We start from the raw sequence: 19,185 nt of genomic DNA, 5'->3' as shown, positions 1-19,185 counted from the left end.
TAAACGATGGCAGTATGCTTTAACAAAGTCTTTTATTTTCCCCAGCAGTATGATTTATTTATTTATTTTTTATATTAAAAAAATTCTTTGGTAGTTGTAGATGGGCAGAAGAGCATCATTAAAATGTATAATTTTAAAAAGTGTGGTTGATGGGAGACAGTAACCTTAACCTATGCTTTCTGTAATTTTTCCTGTTTCAGCAAAACTCACATAACTTTAAGCTGATTCATGACCATAGTAGCTTGATCATGCAGTTTTTGAATCAAACAGATCTGACCCCAGCTTCATTCATTCTTAATGGGATCCCAGGCCTGGAGGACATGCACATCTGGATTTCCTTCCCATTCTGCTCCATGTATGTTGTGGCTGTGGTTGGGAATTGTGGACTCCTCTACCTCATCTTCTATGAGGACTCCCTGCACAGACCCATGTACTACTTCTTGGCTATGCTTTCACTAACTGACCTTGTCATGTGCTCTAGTACAATCCCTAAAGCTCTCTGCATCTTCTGGTTTCACCTCAAGGAAATTGGATTTGATGAATGCCTGGTCCAGATGTTCTTCATCCATACCTTCACAGGGATGGAGTCTGGGGTGCTCATGCTTATGGCCCTGGACCGCTATGTGGCCATTTGCTACCCTCTGCGCTACTCAGTCATCCTCACCAATGATGTCATTGGGAAGGTTGGGCTCGCCACCTTCCTAAGAGGGGTGTTGCTCATTACTCCTTTCACTTTCCTCACCAAGCGCCTTCCCTACTGCAGAGGCAATGTCATACCTCATACATACTGTGACCACATGTCTGTAGCCAAATTATCCTGTGGCGATGTCAAGGTCAACGCCATCTATGGTTTAATGGTAGCCCTCCTTATCGGAGGCTTTGACATCCTGTGCATCACAGTCTCCTACACCATGATCCTCTGGGCCGTGGTCAGCCTTTCCTCAGCAGATGCTCGGCAAAAGGCCTTCAGCACCTGCACCGCCCACATCTGTGCCATTGTCTTCTCCTACAGTCCTGCTTTCTTCTCCTTCTTTTCCCATCGCTTTGGGGGCCACACAATTCCTCCATCTTGTCACATCATCATGGCCAATATTTATCTGCTTTTGCCTCCCACCATGAACCCTGTGGTCTATGGGGTGAAAACTAAGCAGATACAAGACTGTGTCATGAGGATCCTTTCAGGTTCTAAGGACACCAAGTCCCACAACATATAAATAAATAAGCATGTGTAAGTGGAAGAGAAGAAAATAATTATATCTAAAATTTTCCTGTTTTTTTTTTTTTCAGGAGATGGTAAATTCCTTAGCTGTGTAAGATAATACAGCTGTTTTAACCACACATACACATACAGATGGAGCTTGTAGAATTGTGCATTTTTCAAATTGCCTTGAGAATTTTAATGTCACTGGAATGTCCAGCAATTTTCTTTTAATTTCACTTTCTGATATCTGTGAAAAAGTTATCTAATAAATAAATCAAGTTTCCCTTAAAAAGACCTAAATAAAAATAAACAAAGTGGAATAATGTGATCTGAGTCTTATTTTCAAATACTAATTTCCAGATTGACGGCCAGTACTTACATTCTTCTGGAAATATGTGCTAAATATTTCTTTTCTTTTGGGGGAGTACAGGGGTAGGGGTTGAACTTTGCCACTAAGCCATATCCCTAGCCCCTTTTTATTTTGGGGGGACAGAATCTCACTAAGTTGCTGAGACTAGCATTGAACTTGGGATTCTTGTCCTTCAGTCTGTCTCCTGAGCTTACAGACATGTACCACCATGCCCGACTACATATTTCTTCCTTGATTTTTTTTAATTATTGGATTTTAGTTATACATCACATTAAGATTCATTTTGACATAATTATACAATTATGAAATGTAATTTGCTCTAATTCAATCCCCAGTGCTTCTCTTTTCCTAACCTCTACCTTCCCTCGTTACCTACCTCTAATATACTGATCTTTCTTCTGTATTTTTGTAGTTTTAGAAAAATGTCTTTCTTCAGTGACTTCTTACTGAAGGAGAAGATGGAATACTCCCAATGAGGTCATTACTATTTTGAGTTTGAAGACTTTCAGCATCTTGTTAGAATCATAATTTTAGTCTGACTAGGTCTTTCCTAGTCTGGCCACACACATAGTTATTTCACAACAGAATCATTGGACATTTAGTTTCCTCCAGCACACCTTTAAAAAGCACATGCTGGAAAGAGAGGTAATGTTTTTAAGCAAATGTAAATGCAAATATATATATATATATATATATATATTTGGTAGGAACCACATGGGAAGCAATCAAAATCCATTTCTTTTAGCTTATTTCCAATTGTGTAGAAAATAAGGAAGTGAGAAACTGGATATTTTCATGTTTATTGCTTGTTAACTAAACCAATTAATGAAGGAATATATAGTAAACTGTATTTTAAACTTTTTATTTTTGCATTATAATTTTACATAACAGTGGGATTCATTATGTCATATTTGTACATGCACATAACATAATTTTCCAATCTCCTTCCTGAGTACCTTTATTTTACTCTTTTTCTCCCTCTCCCTGATCACTTGTCCTACTTTTCTTGTCTCCCTTCTACTACTATTATTATTATTATTACTAATTTCAATTAGTGCATTATATACATATATATGGATAAACTGTGATATAATTGTACATGAACAGCATAATTTGTCAGATTTCTGTTTTCTCTCATATTCAGAAGCTAGAGAGAGAGAAAAAAAAAGAAATTCAAAAAGGGGTTGTGGGTGTGGTAGTACACACCTGTAATCCCAGCAACTCTGGAGGCTGAGGCAGGAGGAACACAAGTATGAGGTCAGTCTCATCAACTTAGCAAGACCCTATCTCAAAATAAAAAGTAAAAGGGTTGGGAATGTACTCAGTGGTAAACTGACCCTGGATTAAATTCCAAGTACTAGAACACAAAGGAAGGTGGGTGTTGGGTATTTAGGAAATCTTCAGGAAATTGATCTGCAATTTATTTTTCTATCCAACTGATCAGAATATATGTTATCTATCCAAAATTCAATTAACTATAGTCAAATTATACTTCTTATTTCATGAATCTTTCTTTATAATCCTATTGCAAAATGCGCAAAATAAATGTCATATACATGGTTTAATATATTTTATCTTCACTTATTCTTCTTCAGTATCATAGTCTGAAGCATTGTCTATGAACTATTTATTCCTCAATGAAAGACAGGCTCCAGGAACTATTTTCCACATGCTCCTTTTAGGGCACTCTTCTTCAGACAATCCAAGATGTTTTTCCTTCTCCCTTAATCCTTCAACTATACTCCTATTTCCTATTTCCCCTGCTTCTCTAGTTAATCTCCCCAGTAGTTTTGGCATACATTTTCATACATGTTTCTTTGAAAACAGATGTTATCATTAGTTATTTTGTTTCAACTTAAATCTGTTTTATTATTCTAAAGATTTGAATCTATTCCTTACATTCTCACTGAGTATATTAATATATCTTTCTCTTGATATTTGTTTTTCATATTTACTGACTTGTAACATTAATTTATATTTGTTTCAAAACTAATAAGACTAGATACAACTTCTGTTGAAACATGTGTGTCCTAACTTTGCAACATAGAAATTCAGTTGTGTTTCTATACACTAAACAAATACTCCCAAAAGAAAATCAAGAAAACAACCTCTTTGTAATAATATAGAAGAATGAAATCCCTGGAAAAAAGTTTATCCAAGTAAGCAAAAGATTTGTGCAATGAAAACAAAATCAAACTGAAAATATTAACGATGACACAAAATAGTGGAAAGATGTTCCATATTCCTGAATTAGAAGACTTGCTATTGTTAAAATGCCATTGTTAAAATACCCATATTACTCAAGGTGAGAATATCATGCTACAAAATAAGTCAATCACAAAAACCAAAGGCCAAATATTTTGTTTGATATGCAGCTGCTAATTCACAATAGGGGCCAATAGAGGGTGGGGGTGCACTAGGGAAGAAGAATGTTACTTTAGATTAGGCAGAGGGGAGTGAAAAGAAGGAAGAGGACATGGGGTAGGAAGGGTAGTAGAATGAATCTAACATTACCTTATGTACATATATGACTGCATGACTTATGTGATTCTACAACATGTACAATTAGAAAAGTGAGAAATTATACTCTATTTATGTAAGACATACCAAAGTACAAAAATGCATTCTACTGTCGTGTATAACTAAATAAAACAAATTTTAAAAAATTTAAAAATACATTATTACAGAGAGCAGTGGTGCAGGCCTGTAATCCTAGTGGCTCTGAAGGCTGAGGCAGGAGACTCATGTATTCAAAGCCAGCCTCAGAAAAATTGAGGCACTAAGCATCTCAGTGAGAACCTGTCTCTAAATAAAATATAAAATAGGAGTGGGTATGTAGCTCAGTGATCAAGTGCCCTTCAGTTTAATCCCCAGTAACCTCCCAAATGTAGTACTATTACTTTTGTTGGCAATATAAGAAATGTGCTCTTAAATTAATTTGTTTTTATTGAAATAGTATATGCAATGGGTCCCAAAATCTGCTAAAATTTGGCCCAAACAGATTTTAATCTATTTAAAGAAGTAAAATAGCCTTGGATTTATTCCACAATAATTTTATAGATAACATCAATGCGAAATCATGAGCATGTGAATTTCAAGTTCATTTATCTAATATACTAATTCTGTGATCTGAAACATGTTTCATGATATTGTGTGCATCTGTTTCTGCATTTATAAAATGTAAAAAGAATGTCACATAATTTTATGAGGGTTGTTATCAGGATTGTTTTTTTAAACATGTAACATATTTAAAGAAACTTATACTCTATAGGAAATATTATATAAGGACTTGCTAGTTTTTTTGTGAAATAGAAAAATTAATCCTGTATCTAGCTTGCTTGTAGGTAAAGTCAGTTTTAGGAAGCAGTTTAGGAAAGTGTGTTCTTCTATGCTACTAAACTATGCTCATGCATCAATAAAATGTACGACAGAAAATTAAAAGTTCATGTGGATTTCTGATTTGTATTTGCTTATGTGAGATTCGGAGGAAGGGAAAGAGTCTTTTGAAGACTGTTCATAGGGTTACCCTGAGAGAGTTAGGCTACTCTGAATATTGTCAGAGAGACAATAACTTCATATTCTCTCCCATTTATGTAACACAGCTCAGAATACCTAAGTCAAACACAGAGAGATGTAAGAACTTCAAGTTTTTCTCCTCTGGTAGCTAATCAATCAAGTGATCATTTAGTATTATTTAATTTTTAGAGCTTCGCAATCCAATTATTTTCAGAGTTGCCTTCTGTCACTCAAAATTAGAAATCCTAGAGGCACACGTTGAGAGAAAAATCCCTCAGAAATTGTGCTGTACATATTTAAAAAATATGGAAACAAGTTTTCATATTCTGCTTTTTCTTTCAACAAGAACTACTAAAAGCTTTCCTACCTGAGGCCTGTTATTCCTTTTTTCATGCCTTTTTCTCCTTTTTGTAAGGGGAATGTCAATCCTATCCTTGACCCACTGATACATTAGAGAGTTCATAAGTTGTTTGATTTCACAGAATCACAGCTGGAGTACAATTTGCCTCGTGATTAATTGTGCCCCAAGTCTTATCCATATCTGATATAGATAAAACTTTTGAGTTGATCTGGGTAGAAGTAAGTTGATCTGGATGGAGACTAGTAGGATAAAGTGAATATAATTTGCTTGTGAGAAGAACATGAATTTGAGGACTAGGAACAGAATGGTATGGTTTGAATGTGTCCTCATTGTGATATATAAGATACATTTTCCTTTAAAGGCTCAGCTTAATTCTACAGATATCAAAGGATTTAGACAGTGAGTACCAGGCATGGATACATTGTAGATTGTGATATTGTTTAAATAAGACCCAGAATAGCTAAATAAGATTGTTTCCATCTCTCTGTTTTGTCATTCAGAAGTGAGGTGTTAAAGGACATGCAAAGGGGTACTACTTACCAAGTATTTTTTGTTGGTATTAGTAGATACATTGGTGAGAGCTGCTTTGAATGTATCCTAACTGGTAACTATAACCTCAGAAATATAGTTTTGATTCCACCCACCTAGTTTAAAAATAGACAAGATTGGGAAGATTGCATGTCTTTGAAAATGTTTACTTTTTACAATTCTTGGATTTCTATTCAGTGCCACTTTTCATAATGAGTATGAATATTTGTTTTCCCTAGACAAATAGAAACTACTGGAAATGGTAGAAATCAGGTATAAGTTGATATGGCAAAGAACCAAACTAATGTCATTTTGTTCTGACCTGACTCCATTTTATGGTTGCTTAACTGGATTTTTTTTTTAGCTCCCTGACAGTTGGATCTCTGTTGACAGTGCAGTAGGACCTTTCTGAATCCCTGACTATGGCCATGATATAGAACAAAGATGATTCTGAAATGTATAATCAAACAATTTTTTCATGTAATCAAAATATCTGTCTCAATGGAGGAGTCTTTCTGACCTATATGTGCTGAATTGTCCCTGTGATTTTTGCCTTTATGAACTCTATACTTCCAACATTCAGGGGATGGGAATTCTTTGTGGTGTTAGTCTGCCATACTCATTAAAGGACTTTTCTCCCCTTTCTATTTGGCTCAATATGTGTGGTGGTTTGTAATTCTCATGCACTCTGTAACAGAATCACCCATGATAAGAAGAAATAGCTAGAGAAGTGTTGTTAATAGTGGCCATAACCCTATTGTTTCTACCTGTGCTCCTTTGTTCCTCCAGAGAAGAATCTAATTAAACTGATCTTTTCAACATAGACTTAGACATGACTATGTTTCACTCATCTTAGCAGAAGTGACTGAAATGAGCCCACAGTCATGTGGACAGAAGAATTTGGGTTGCAAAAATTGAGTATGATCAACTGAGGAAATAAAATTACCATTTATGGGTTTTGAAGTGAGAATAAACATTTGGTACTTTCAAAGAAACACTTTACCAGTGGTGCTGCTCCTGTTCAGAGTTATTACTTCAGTGGACCTAACACAGAATAATGTGAGCCCATTTTCCCTGCAGAAATGTAAAGTATTGGTATTAAAAGTATGGCATTAAAAGCATTTTAGATGCATTGTAAAATGTCTAATTTAATTTGTTATTAGTTCTATATTACTTGATATCAGTTAGAATTTTAACCCAGAAATTTAAAAATACATTGAAGATGAGACATCCATTTTTGTTATATTAAAACCAATATTACCAATTAAAATTATAACTACGAAGGTGGGATGAGAGACATAGATAGGATATTTAGAGAGAGTTTGGGGATATAAACTCTTGAGAATACCACAAAGTTCACCTCAGATATGTATATCCATTTATCAACTAACAGCATCTATGTTACCCTTGTTTTTCTACTTGTTTCTGTTACATGAACAAATAATAGGTAAGAGTTGACTTTTAAGTCAAATTTATTGAGAGAGAGTTATGGTTTGGATGTGAGGTGTCCCCCCAAAACACATGAATGAGACAATACAAGAAAGTTTAGAGGTGAAACAATTGTGTTATGAGAGCCTTAACCTAATCAGTACATTAATCCCTAATAGGAAATAATTGGGTGGTAAATGTAGGCAGGTAGGGTGTGGCTGGAGGCGGTGCATCCCTGGGGACTTGGCTATGAAGTAAATATTTTGCTCCTGTTGAGTGGACCCCACTCTCTCTTCCCAGTGCCTTGTTCCCAGCTACTTTCCTCTGGCACACACTTCTGCCATGATGTTCTGTCTCCACCCAGCCTACAGTAATGGAGTCAACCATCTGTGGATTGAGACCTCCAAGACTGTGAGCCCCCAAATAAACTTTTCCTACTCTAAAGTTGTTCTCATCAGTACTTTTAACCACAGGAGAAAAAAAATCTGATTAAGACAAATTTGAACAAGTAAAGATTTCATTTTTTTTCAGGAATTTGTGACAATGTTGAAGATAAGAGATAAGTATATTATACTATTTTATTTATTTTGTATGGGTTTACAAATATGTACTAAAATTCTTGTATACAAGATGAAATTTATCTAACATTTAGCTGTTAAGAGTTTGCTTACCTTTGGGGACACGGAAAGGAGAAAGCAATTTTCAACGGGGCATAAGAGAAACTGGTCTGTTTCTTGTTTAAACAAGTGTTTTTACTGTGTAATCATGCAGAGACCTTTATGTATCACAGCCTTGTGCATACATTTGTGAACACATGACATGTATCCATAAAAAATTTATTTATTAGGAGCTATGAATGTAGCTCATTCCTGCCGTGATTGCCCAGAGTGTGTGAGGCCCTGGGTTCAAACTCCAATACCACCTAAATGTTTACTATTAAAACCACATTTAAATGTCTAGCTTAATTACACCCATCATTAGTTATAACTTAAAAATGTGTTTGTTTAAATATATATATCTACACACATACACACACACAAGTTCGTAATATCTCAAATACATAACTTTAAAAAGTTATTATATAACCTCCATCAGCAGAAGTTTCATATATAAAAAACCTTTATGTGTCTGCACTTTAGATCTCTAAAGCAACCAACTCATTAGCAAAGCCAAACCTAACAGTCAGACTGTGATATAAGATCACCTTCATCTTCTGCCACTATTGTGACCTACAACATGAGTGATCTTTAACACAGTCCTGATTTTCTCTAATAGTCTGTTCTTTAATTAGAAACATTGAAAAAATATTACCTGATTTATGGAATTTTAAAATGGTTTATAGAATAAATGAATGGATTGTATCTCCTATTAAAGTTCCTTTTTTCATAAGAAAGAAGTAAAAATAGTGAGTGAAAGGATGAGAACATGAAAGATACTAAATTCTCTTTAATAACATGATCCTGGGTCAGACAATTTCCAACACTTTCACAGTGACAGTTAAGAGGTGTAATCTTAAGCTTTTTTCCCTCTTACTAAAGGATGTTCCAGGATCTCAGAGATTCCAATAGCTCTCAGTTCCAGGTCTCTGAGTTCATACTGATGGGATTCCCAGGCATCCATAGCTGGCAGCACTGGCTCTCACTACCCCCGGCATTACTCTACCTCTTAGCCCTTGAAGCCAACATCCAGATCATGACCATCATCTACCAAGAGGCAAGTCTGCAAAAGCCCATGTAACATTTCCTGGGCATCCTAGCCATGGTGGACATGAGCCTGACTACCAACATCATGCCTAAGATTTTGGCCATCTTATGGTTCAGTGCTAAGGCCATCAGCCTCCCTGAGTACTTTGCTCAGATTATGCCATTCATTGTTTTGTGGCCATGGAGTCAGACATCTTTATAGATAGGTATGTAGCCATTTGCCAACCACTGAGATATCCATCAATAGTTACTGACTCTTTTGTGATCAAAGCAACCATGTTCATGGCAGTGAGAAACTGTCTAAGTCCAATTTCAGTGCCTATCTTAGCTGCTTAGAAAAATTACTGTTATCAGAATCAAATTGAGCATTGTTTTTTTTTTTATCAATCTTGGAGTCACTAGCCTCTCCTGTGATGACAGGAAAATCAATAGTATCAATCAGATATTTCTGGCTTGGTTGATTATGGGAAATGATCTGGGTTTGATTATTATATCATATGCTTTGATTCTTCAGTCTGTACTGAAGCTCAACTCCAAAGAAGCTGCATCCAAGGCCCTAAATACCTGCACTTCCCACCTCATCTTAATTCTTTTCTTCTACACTGTTATTGTTGTCATTTCCATCACTCATAGTGGAGGAATGAAACTTCCCCTCATCCCAGTTCTACTCAATGTTCTACACAATGTTATTCCTCCTGCTCTCAACCCCATGGTGTATGCCCTCAAGAACAAGGAGCTCAGGCAGGTATTATGCAAGTTGCTTAGGCTGAACATCAAGAGCAACTAACATGGAGAAGACATGCTTTTAATTTTCTCCACATAGTTATCCATTGCAGTGTTCAGTGACTGCAAATATGAAAAGTCAATAATAGGAATACAGTAGCATCTTTTCATTTTTCATGGGGAAGCTGTGGCAGCAACTAAAGCTTCTGAACAAGACACATGTGTTGGGGTTTAAGTGTGCAGAGTTTAGCTCCCTCAGGCCTGACAGTTTGCAAGAGCTGTGGCTATGATTTAGGTCAGCTGAGGCAAACCTCAGTTAGGAGGAGGAAACGTTCTCTTCCCCTTATCATAAGTCACAAGTTCTGCATGGTTTGGCCAAGAGGAAGAAGCTTCCTGCATACTTATCCTGGGAACAGTACGTTCTAAAGAAACAAATGCATCCTCAGGCGACTAGATAATGTCTACAAAGAACTTTAGGAGGGTACTTATCAAACAAACAGGAACAATCTGAATCTAGCTCTGTGTATCCGCTGAGGCATGATATTTGGGCAATGGGGGCAATGTGATATTGAAGAATTGCTTGCTTTGTTAGAAGAATTTTATAAAAGGAACTTGCAAATAAACCTCAGCATGCAGTTGCGATTGCTGCCTTGGCTCTGCATCCCCTGTGTCCTGGTTATTTCGCGACCCTTACCCAGGGACCCTAACGCTCTAGACGTTCACACACATGAAGCTAATATTTGAGATCTCTGTATTACCCACAAAAATATCATGACAAGAGTAACATAATGATGCTATTTGTTTCAGGAAATCCAAGGGGAAGATGTGAAGAATTTGCAATTTATTATGTTGTGTATTTTCCATGATCAGAATGTTCAAACAATGTTGAGTAAATATGGCTACTGCAAATATCTGACAATATTTACTATTAAAATTGAGTGTATAGTACTTTTATTTTGATGTAATTATTGATAAATAAGAGCTATTTTAATATTTATTGATGCATTATAATTACATGTAATAATGAGATTAATTGTAACATAATAGTACACAGATATAAAAAAAATTAGTCACTTTCACTCCCCAATCCTTCCCCTTTTCCTCTCTTCTACTGCCACTGAATTCCTTTTCTCAGCTCTATGTCTTCCTTCTGATTTCATGAGTACCCCATTTTTCACCCATTGTTTTCTAACCTTGCACATATGAGAAAATATATAATGCTTCACAATTTGAGTTGGGCTTATTTCCCTTAACATAATTCTCTCAATTTCCATTCATTTTTTCTGCAAATGCCATAATTTTGTTCTTCTTTAATGCTGAATAAAATTCCATTGTGTGTGTGTGTGTGTGTGTGTGTGTGTATATATATATATATATATATATATATATATATATATATAGAGAGAGAGAGAGAGAGAGAGAGAGAGAGAGATGTGTGTGTTATCACATTTTCTTTATGCATTCATCTATTGACAGACAGCTAGATTGGTTAAATAAATTGGCTATTCTGAATTGTACTGATATAAAACATATATAGACACTGAAGTTATGTCTTAGTTATGGAACACTTGCTTTGCATAAGTGAGACACTAGGTTCAATCCTTGGCACAACATAAAAATAAATAAATAAAATATGTATTGTGTCCATATACATCTAAAAAATGGGTGTGCATTATATGTCACTATAGTATGCTGACTTTAATTCTTTTGGATAATTACTGAGGATCAGTATTGCAGTGTCATTGGTGATTCTGTGTCTAGTCTTTAAAAAAATGTTTTATTACTGCATTATAGTTGCACATTATAATGGTGTTAATTTTGACATAATCACACATGCCTAGAATGTAATTTGCTCCATTTCAATTCCCAATATTTTCTCTTTCCTTTCTCTCCTTCATTCTCACATCCCCTTTCATATAATCTATTGGTCTTCCTTCTATTTATTTGTTTTTAAATTGATGATTTATAAACATAAACAAAAATAGATTTCCATATTGTATATTTAGTTACATGCTTAGCATAATTTGGTCAATTTCATTCCTTTTCTCATTGCTGCCCTCTTTGCCCTCAATACCTACCTCTACTCCACAGATCTTCCTTTTGTTTTCATTAGATTCCCCCCACCACACACATACTTTTCCCCTTATTTTACTCTAGCTTCTGCATATTAAAGCAAACATTTGACCCTTGACTTTCTGAGCCTGGCTTATTTCACTTAGCATGGTGTTCCATTATTTGCCAGCAAATGCCATAATTTCATTCTTCTTTATGACTGAGTAAAACTCCATTGTGCATACATACATACCATAATTTCTTTATCTATTCATCTACTGAAGGGCACTGAGAGCTGGTTTCATACCTTGGCTTTGTGTATTGTGCAGCTATAAATATTGATGTTCTCATATTAGTGCAGTGTGCTAAATTGAGTTCCTTTGGATAAATACCAAGGAATAGGATAACTGAATTACATAGTGGTTCCATTCTTGTCTTTTGAAGAATATGGTAGGAATTAATTCAGCAGTTTATCATTTGTCTTATTATGTGTCATATCTTCATTTGAGCGACAAAGGACTTGAACATGAATTTCTCTAAGAAGGTATGCAAATCACTAACAAATAGCTGAAAATATGCTTGATATTGTTATTCATTAGGCAAATTCTGTTGAAAACCACAATAACATATCATTACACCTACTAAAAGGGCTATAACTAAAACTAGAAAGAAATTAGCAAATGTTGATATATTGCTGTTGAGATGTAAAATTGTACCATATCTGTGAAAAATTTAGACCATCACTCAGTGATTGTAATGATGATAGGTTCCAACATTTAACTCTGGTGTATAAATCCATCATCACTGAGATCATATTTCAGAACAAAAACTTATTCATGAATGTTTGTAGTAGCACTATTACTCAAAAAGTGGAAATACACTATAAGTATATTTAAGTTTCTGAATGGATAAACAAAATTCAATATAATTATCTATACAAAACAATTATTCCATCAAAATACAACTATGAGGTAAGATATCAGTTTAACTATAATCACTATTTTGCTCTTTGTTATGTATCACATAACATCATCTTGTAAATCTTGATATACAAAATAAAACTTTATCTCTGAAAAGCTCTATTCAATTAAGGACTTAAAGGCTTGCTACATATTACAAAAAAATCCAAACTTTAGTACAGTAATAATTCAAAATATTTAAAAAATAAATGAACTGAATGAACAAAAATGACAAAGTACTGGTACATGGTACATATACACTTGTTTTATGTATACTACATGTATAGTTTCTTTCCACATTTTTAATTGTTGTATTAGAGTTTTACATAATAATGGGATTTGTTGTTATGTACATGCACAGAATATAACAAGATATTTTGGCCAATATCACTCCTTAGCACTTACCCCATTCCTTCCCTACCTTTCACATCTGGTCCTTTTCCTTTACTGATCTCCCTTTGATTTTTATGAGATCTCCAACCACCCACATTTCTTTCCCTTTTTCCTCTCTACATTCCACATAAGAGAGAAAACATACAAAGCTTCACCTTTTGAGTTTGGCTTATTGCATTTAACACAATGGTCTCTGGTTCCATCCATTTTCCTGGAAATGACATAATTTCATTTTTCTTTATGGCTGGATAAAACTTTACTGTGTATATATACCACATCTTCTTTATTGATTCATCTTTTGATGGACATTTGGCTAGTTCTATAGTTTGTATTGTTATAAACATGGGTATGAATGTGCCACTATAGTATGATGACTTTAATTCTTTTGGATAAATACTGAGGACTGGTATACATGGGTTATATGGTAGTTTCATGCCTAGTCTTTTGAGGAACCTCTACACTGCTTTCCATCATGGTTGTACTAATCACCATCCCACCTACATGTAAAAGTGTTCATTTTTATCCACTTCCTCTCAGTATTTATTATTAGTAGTATTATTGAAGACTGCCATTATGACTGGTGTGAGATTAAATCTCAGTGTAGTTTTGATTTGCATTTTATTAACTGCTAATGAGTTAAATATTTTTCATATATTTATTAACCTTTTATATTTATTTTTAAAAGTGTCTGTTTACTTAATTTCCCCATTTATTAATTGGGTTATTTCCTTTTTATGGTTTTGTTTATTTATTTGTTTCCTTCTTCATCTATTCTTAATATTAATCCTCTGTCAGAAGAGTGGCTCACAAAGGTTTTCTTCCATTCTGTAATTCTTTCTTCATATTCCTAAAGTTCTCTTTTGCTGTGAAAAAGTCTTTAATTTTGTTTATATGCTTTTATTTTAATTATACATTAAAGTATATTTTGACATATTTATACAAACATGGTTTGTTTTATGCTATCCAATTAATCAACATTTGACTATTTCCTGAGCTTTAGGGCTCCTATTGTGAAAGTTATTGTCTGTGCCTATAATATTTGTTTTTTGATCCTACATTTTCTTCTAGGAGTTTCATAGTTTGTGGTCTAATTCCTAGGTCTTTGATCCACTTTGAACTGAATTTGAGCAGAATGGTCTAGTTTCATTCCTCTCTATGTAGATAACAAGTTTTCTCAGCAACATTTGTTTAAAAAATGTGTCTTTCTCCAAAGTATGTTTTAGGTAACTTTGTCAGGTTTCATTAAAAAAAAGTGTACCTGTACTTTTTCTGAGTTTCTCTGATGTCATAATATACATCCTCAAGCGAACTTGAAAATAAATTTTTTGAAAACCAGAGTCCATGCTATCTAATGTTTTTTTTTTCATAGTTACATTCTGCTTTGGTGAATACTAAGCACTGTACATTAATGAAACCATAAATGGATAAGAAACATATGAATGCATATGTGTGAGTGATTAAAATGTTCTATACAAGAAATTATTTCCTCTTGTCTAAAACAGGACTTAAGCAGAAACAAATCTGAAATAATAGGAAAGTTATGAATTCTCATTCAAATTATCTTGTGTTCATTATCATTCCTCTCCATCTACACATGGCCACCCTCAAGCACATGTACTTACATAAGCATAAGAAATTATTCATGTATTAATGCGGTATAATGCAGGCGGTAAAGATGAAAAGCAATCTCTCTTTTCCTCCTTCCATATGAATTATCTTGATTCTGCATCAGCATCTGTGTCCTAAAGCTGTTAAATATTCCTATGGGGTTTTTGTTTAAAGGCTTAGTTCACAATGAGGGTCTCCTTCCATTTCCATAGTTTCCCTTCTCTCTCCCTTTCTCTCCCCCCACTCGTCTCTGTTTAATGTTAATCTTTTCCTCATGCTCTTCTTCCCTGTTCTGATCTTAGTTGCTCATTGTTACACAAAATTACATATAAGAGTTTGTGAGGGGAAAGGGGAAAAAAAAAACAAGGGAGGGAATTAAACAACAGCAGATGGGGTAGAGAGGGAAGATGAGAGGGAAGGGGAGGGGGGATAGTAGGGGATAGGAAAGGTAGCAGAATACAACAGTCACTAATATGGTATTATGTAAAAATGTGGATGTGTAACCGATGTGATTCTGCAACTTGTATTTGGGGTAAAAAATGGGAGTTCATAACCCACTTGAATCAAATGTATGGAAGATGATATGTCATGAGCTTTGTAATGTTTTGAACAACCAATTAAAAAAAAATCATAAAAAAAAACAAAAAACAAATAACATACAGGCTAGGCACCATTGGAAAAGTAGTTGCACATAGGTAAAATGTAGCATAATTTGTTTTTTAAATATAACCATGAAATAAAACACATAACTTTGCATATTTTGAGAACTAAGTACTCTTTGAGAATTAGTTATGAAATTATAAATGAACTCTTTCCATAGTAAAATACATTTATGCATGTATACAAAACCACAATAGGAAAAATCATTATTCGTGTCAAATAAAGAATTCTTAGTTTCAAGAAAGTAAAAAAAAAAAAAAAAAGGCTTAGTTCAACCCTACAGCTATCGAGGGAATTAGGTATTTAGGGCTATACACCTATATATGTTACAGAATTCTGATTTTTTAAAATACCAAACCCAGATTGCTTGGACCAGAATGTATCCCACTCATTCTTTCAACACGCAGAAATTAGGTAATAAAGGGCATGAAAAGGCAGACAAAGTAGTGTCAGATCTTTTAGTTGTTATTTTTAATAGCATACCACAGAGATATTTTGTTTGTGTGAACACTGTTTGAATATACACTAATTGGTTATAATGTTCTCAGAAATACAGATTTGATTTCCATCCTCTAGTTTAAGGCATTAAAGTTGTAATAGATGGCTTTGTCTTGGGAAATATTTATTTCCCAAATTCTCATGTTGCAAAAAAAGATGACTTTTCATGATGATTGTAAATATTTATTCTTTCAATGACCAAAGAAAAATCACTGGGAGTGCTAGAAAACAGGTTAAATTACACCATAATGAGTAGAAATAGCTGGAGACATGTTTGGTCAATTTCAGAACACTATCACTTCTTACCTGCACTCAAAAAAGAATGTAATTTACTTGCTTCATAGCATGTCTCTAGAGAACAATTATGACTTTCTTTCATCTACTTTTGATGGCAAAACTGACTTGGATAAACCCACTACCAAAAGACTTGACCACAGTTTGTAAAGATAGAGGATGTTAAAGTGTGGACACAAACTTATTTTCTATGAGTTCAGGAGTGAAGACAAGATTATGGATGCTTTGAAAGTTGTATTTTATATGGTGATAATTGTGTTTATTATTATTACTTCAATGGACCTACCTCATCACAACATAACATGAGTCTATTTTCCTTACAGAAAAGTGAAATCAAACAGTATTGAAATCACCTTAAATTTGTGCTGAAAAAGTCAAATTTAATTGTAGTTATTGCCACATTTACTGGTATTGACTTGGATCTTTAACACAACAATGATTTTATTCTCTTTTATTGCTAAGTAAAATTCCATTGTGTATATATGCCACATTTTTTTAATACATTCATCTACTGAAGGGCATGTAGGTTAGCCCCACAGTTTAGCTATTATGAATTGTACTGCTATAAACATTGATGTGGCTGTTTCCCTGTATGTTGATTTTAAGTCCTTTGGGTATAAACCGGGGAGTGGGATAGCTGGGTCAAATGGTGGTTCCATTCCCAGTTTTCCAAGGAATCTTCATACTGCTTTCCATATTGGCTGCACCAATTTTCAGTCCCACCAGTAATGTATGATTCTAATGACTTGCTGAGTAGAGGGCCAGAGAAATATGGTAGGGATTCTTAAAGCCCAAATCAGGTTCATTTCTATGTCTCAGCACCTTTATTATCCACAGTGAATTCTTTATGGGGATTTGGCTTTTTTTTTCCTGCATAAGACATGATGTAGCAGACCTTTATTTTCACCCCTCTCAGTTCAGCAATCCTATCCTTCATTTTTTTTCTGAAATTCTGAGTAAAAATAGGAGATTTTTTTTTTATCCTTGAGGAAATAAAGGAAGAACATGATAGAAGAGCCATGTTATTTTCGTTGGGAGTCTTCCAACATATATAAAGTGAGAAAATATGCTTTCTCACTCCTTGTTCCAGGGATGTTGAACTGTCAAGGTTATTTATACATTTTTAATTTTCATTAGTTGTAGATGGATGCATACATTTTTTATTTATTTTTTATCTGGTGCTATGGAGCAAACCCAGTGCCCCATGCATGCAAGGCAAACACTCTACCACTGAGCCCCAATCCCAGCTGGAGCTGTTGAGCTAGTTAAATCTCATGTGACCTTTGTTTCCAAACACCTTTATATTTCATGGAATCTAGAAGTGATTCTCAGTTCTGGCTGTACACAGGAAGTACTGAGGGGTTTTAACAATTGTGATAACTGGGTTTCTCCAATTCAATCAGAAAGCACAGAATCAGAGCCCAGCAAATTCTTGAAAGTGCTTTCCAGTGTGACCTCATTGAGAAGGGCCAGCCCCACACAAGCCAAATTCCTATCAATGCATGCCACTGTGTTCGCCTCATTCTCTCTGCCTTCTTCTTTTGTCCCCTTGCCCCTAATGCTCCTTCATCACTCTTTGTTCCAGAGACAAACTTTCAGTAGTGACAGCACAGTTTAACAAATGCTACAAGTTGGGATACAAAAGAGTTTATGGAGTATGAAGAAACTCTTCCTTCCCAGAAGTAAAGAAAATTTTAACCAAGTAATGTTTGTTGTAGCCTGAAACAATAGCAAGATCTATACAAATGGAGAAGTAGGGGAGAACATTCTGGATAAAAGAAAGAAGCAAAAAGATGCATTATCAGAAAATGTAGGTGTATGGAGGAAACTGATAAATTCAATGTGCTGTGTCATCAATGAGAGTCCTGAGGACAACGTCAGAAACAGACCCTTGACTGCCATCTTCTTTGAAATAGAATGCTTTCCTCATCCCTCTACTCAATTTTTTCTTCTCTCTTGCTCTGGCTCACATCATGGCTTTGCCTGTATCCGTGCTGCTGTTGTCTAGTGCTTAGGCTAAGTTTCTTTTCTTTAAGCAGTTCCTCTCATTTAACTAGTGTTTGAGAAAGGATTTGTAAACTAACTCCACCTTGCCATAATTTATAACATTCCATTATTACTATTAATAATAATAATAATAATAATAATTATTATTATTATTATTATTTTGGACATAGCCAGGGTACTCTACCATTCAGTTACATACTCAGCCATTTTAATTTTTTTAAATTTTGAGACAGAGTCTCACTTAGTTGCCCAGGCTGGCCTTCAAGTTTCACCCCTGCTTCTTCAGCCTCCTGGGCAGCTTCAATTGCAGTACATGCATGTGCCACTGTGCATAGTTTCTTTCTTCATTATTTTGAAGCCCTATGGTCTTAGATCTTAATTCCTTGACTCCTTAAAACTTTTGTAACCTTGCTCAACTTTCAGAAGGGAGACAGTTATTTAGGTTTCTACAGTAGAATTGCTGGGCAGCTAGGGAATAAGTAGCAGCTACAGAGAGAGGAAATTGAGAGAAAACAATCTGATGGGAAGAAGGGGATGCAGGGGAGTGGTTTTAATTATTTAAATCAGAACTTACCTATAAATGATCTACTATATTCTGTTTAACAACTTCTTCACTTCTGATAGCCAGAGCATTTTTACTTGAAAGTCACAACTTGGATCTGCCTATCCTGAAATAGAATGTGCTTTCTCTTTTTTGCTAACCTTGGGAAGCACGAGTGGAGGAGTTTTCTGCCAACACTGGTGCTCCTCCTGTCTTTCTTTTCTGCAACACAACACTTAAGTTTCCTTGGAATAGTGGGTGGAAACTCTCCCACTACAGAAGGGAAATTTTGAACTCTATGATTTCATCTTCCAAGAATTCTGGGCACAGCTGACTCTTTGGA

General features: G+C 34.9%; 1 protein-coding gene and 1 pseudogene across 1 annotated transcript; both read left to right on the top strand.

The window, feature by feature from the left end:
- Positions 1-248: 248 nt before the first annotated feature.
- LOC124091227 (olfactory receptor 52N4) lies at positions 249-1,214 on the top strand. Its single transcript, XM_046442196.1, has one exon. It carries the CDS (start codon positions 249-251, stop codon positions 1,212-1,214), a length of 966 nt encoding a protein of 321 aa, XP_046298152.1.
- A 7,729-nt stretch (positions 1,215-8,943) lies between these two features.
- On the top strand, positions 8,944-9,894 carry LOC124091114 (putative olfactory receptor 56B2; annotated as a pseudogene).
- Positions 9,895-19,185: the final 9,291 nt, after the last annotated feature.

The sequence above is a fragment of the Marmota monax genome, unplaced genomic scaffold (genome assembly GCF_021218885.2).
Source record: "Marmota monax isolate L192 unplaced genomic scaffold, Marmota_monax_Labrador192_F-V1.1 WCK01_AAM20220418_F8-fsc00068, whole genome shotgun sequence".
NCBI lineage: Eukaryota > Metazoa > Chordata > Mammalia > Rodentia > Sciuridae > Marmota > Marmota monax.
This window is presented reverse-complemented; position numbering and strand designations above follow the sequence as displayed.

Excerpts from the sequence above, each read along its gene's own strand:
- LOC124091227 (XM_046442196.1), top strand. The coding sequence starts at position 249 with ATGCAGTTTTTGAATCAAACAGATCTGACCCCAGCTTCATTCATTCTT.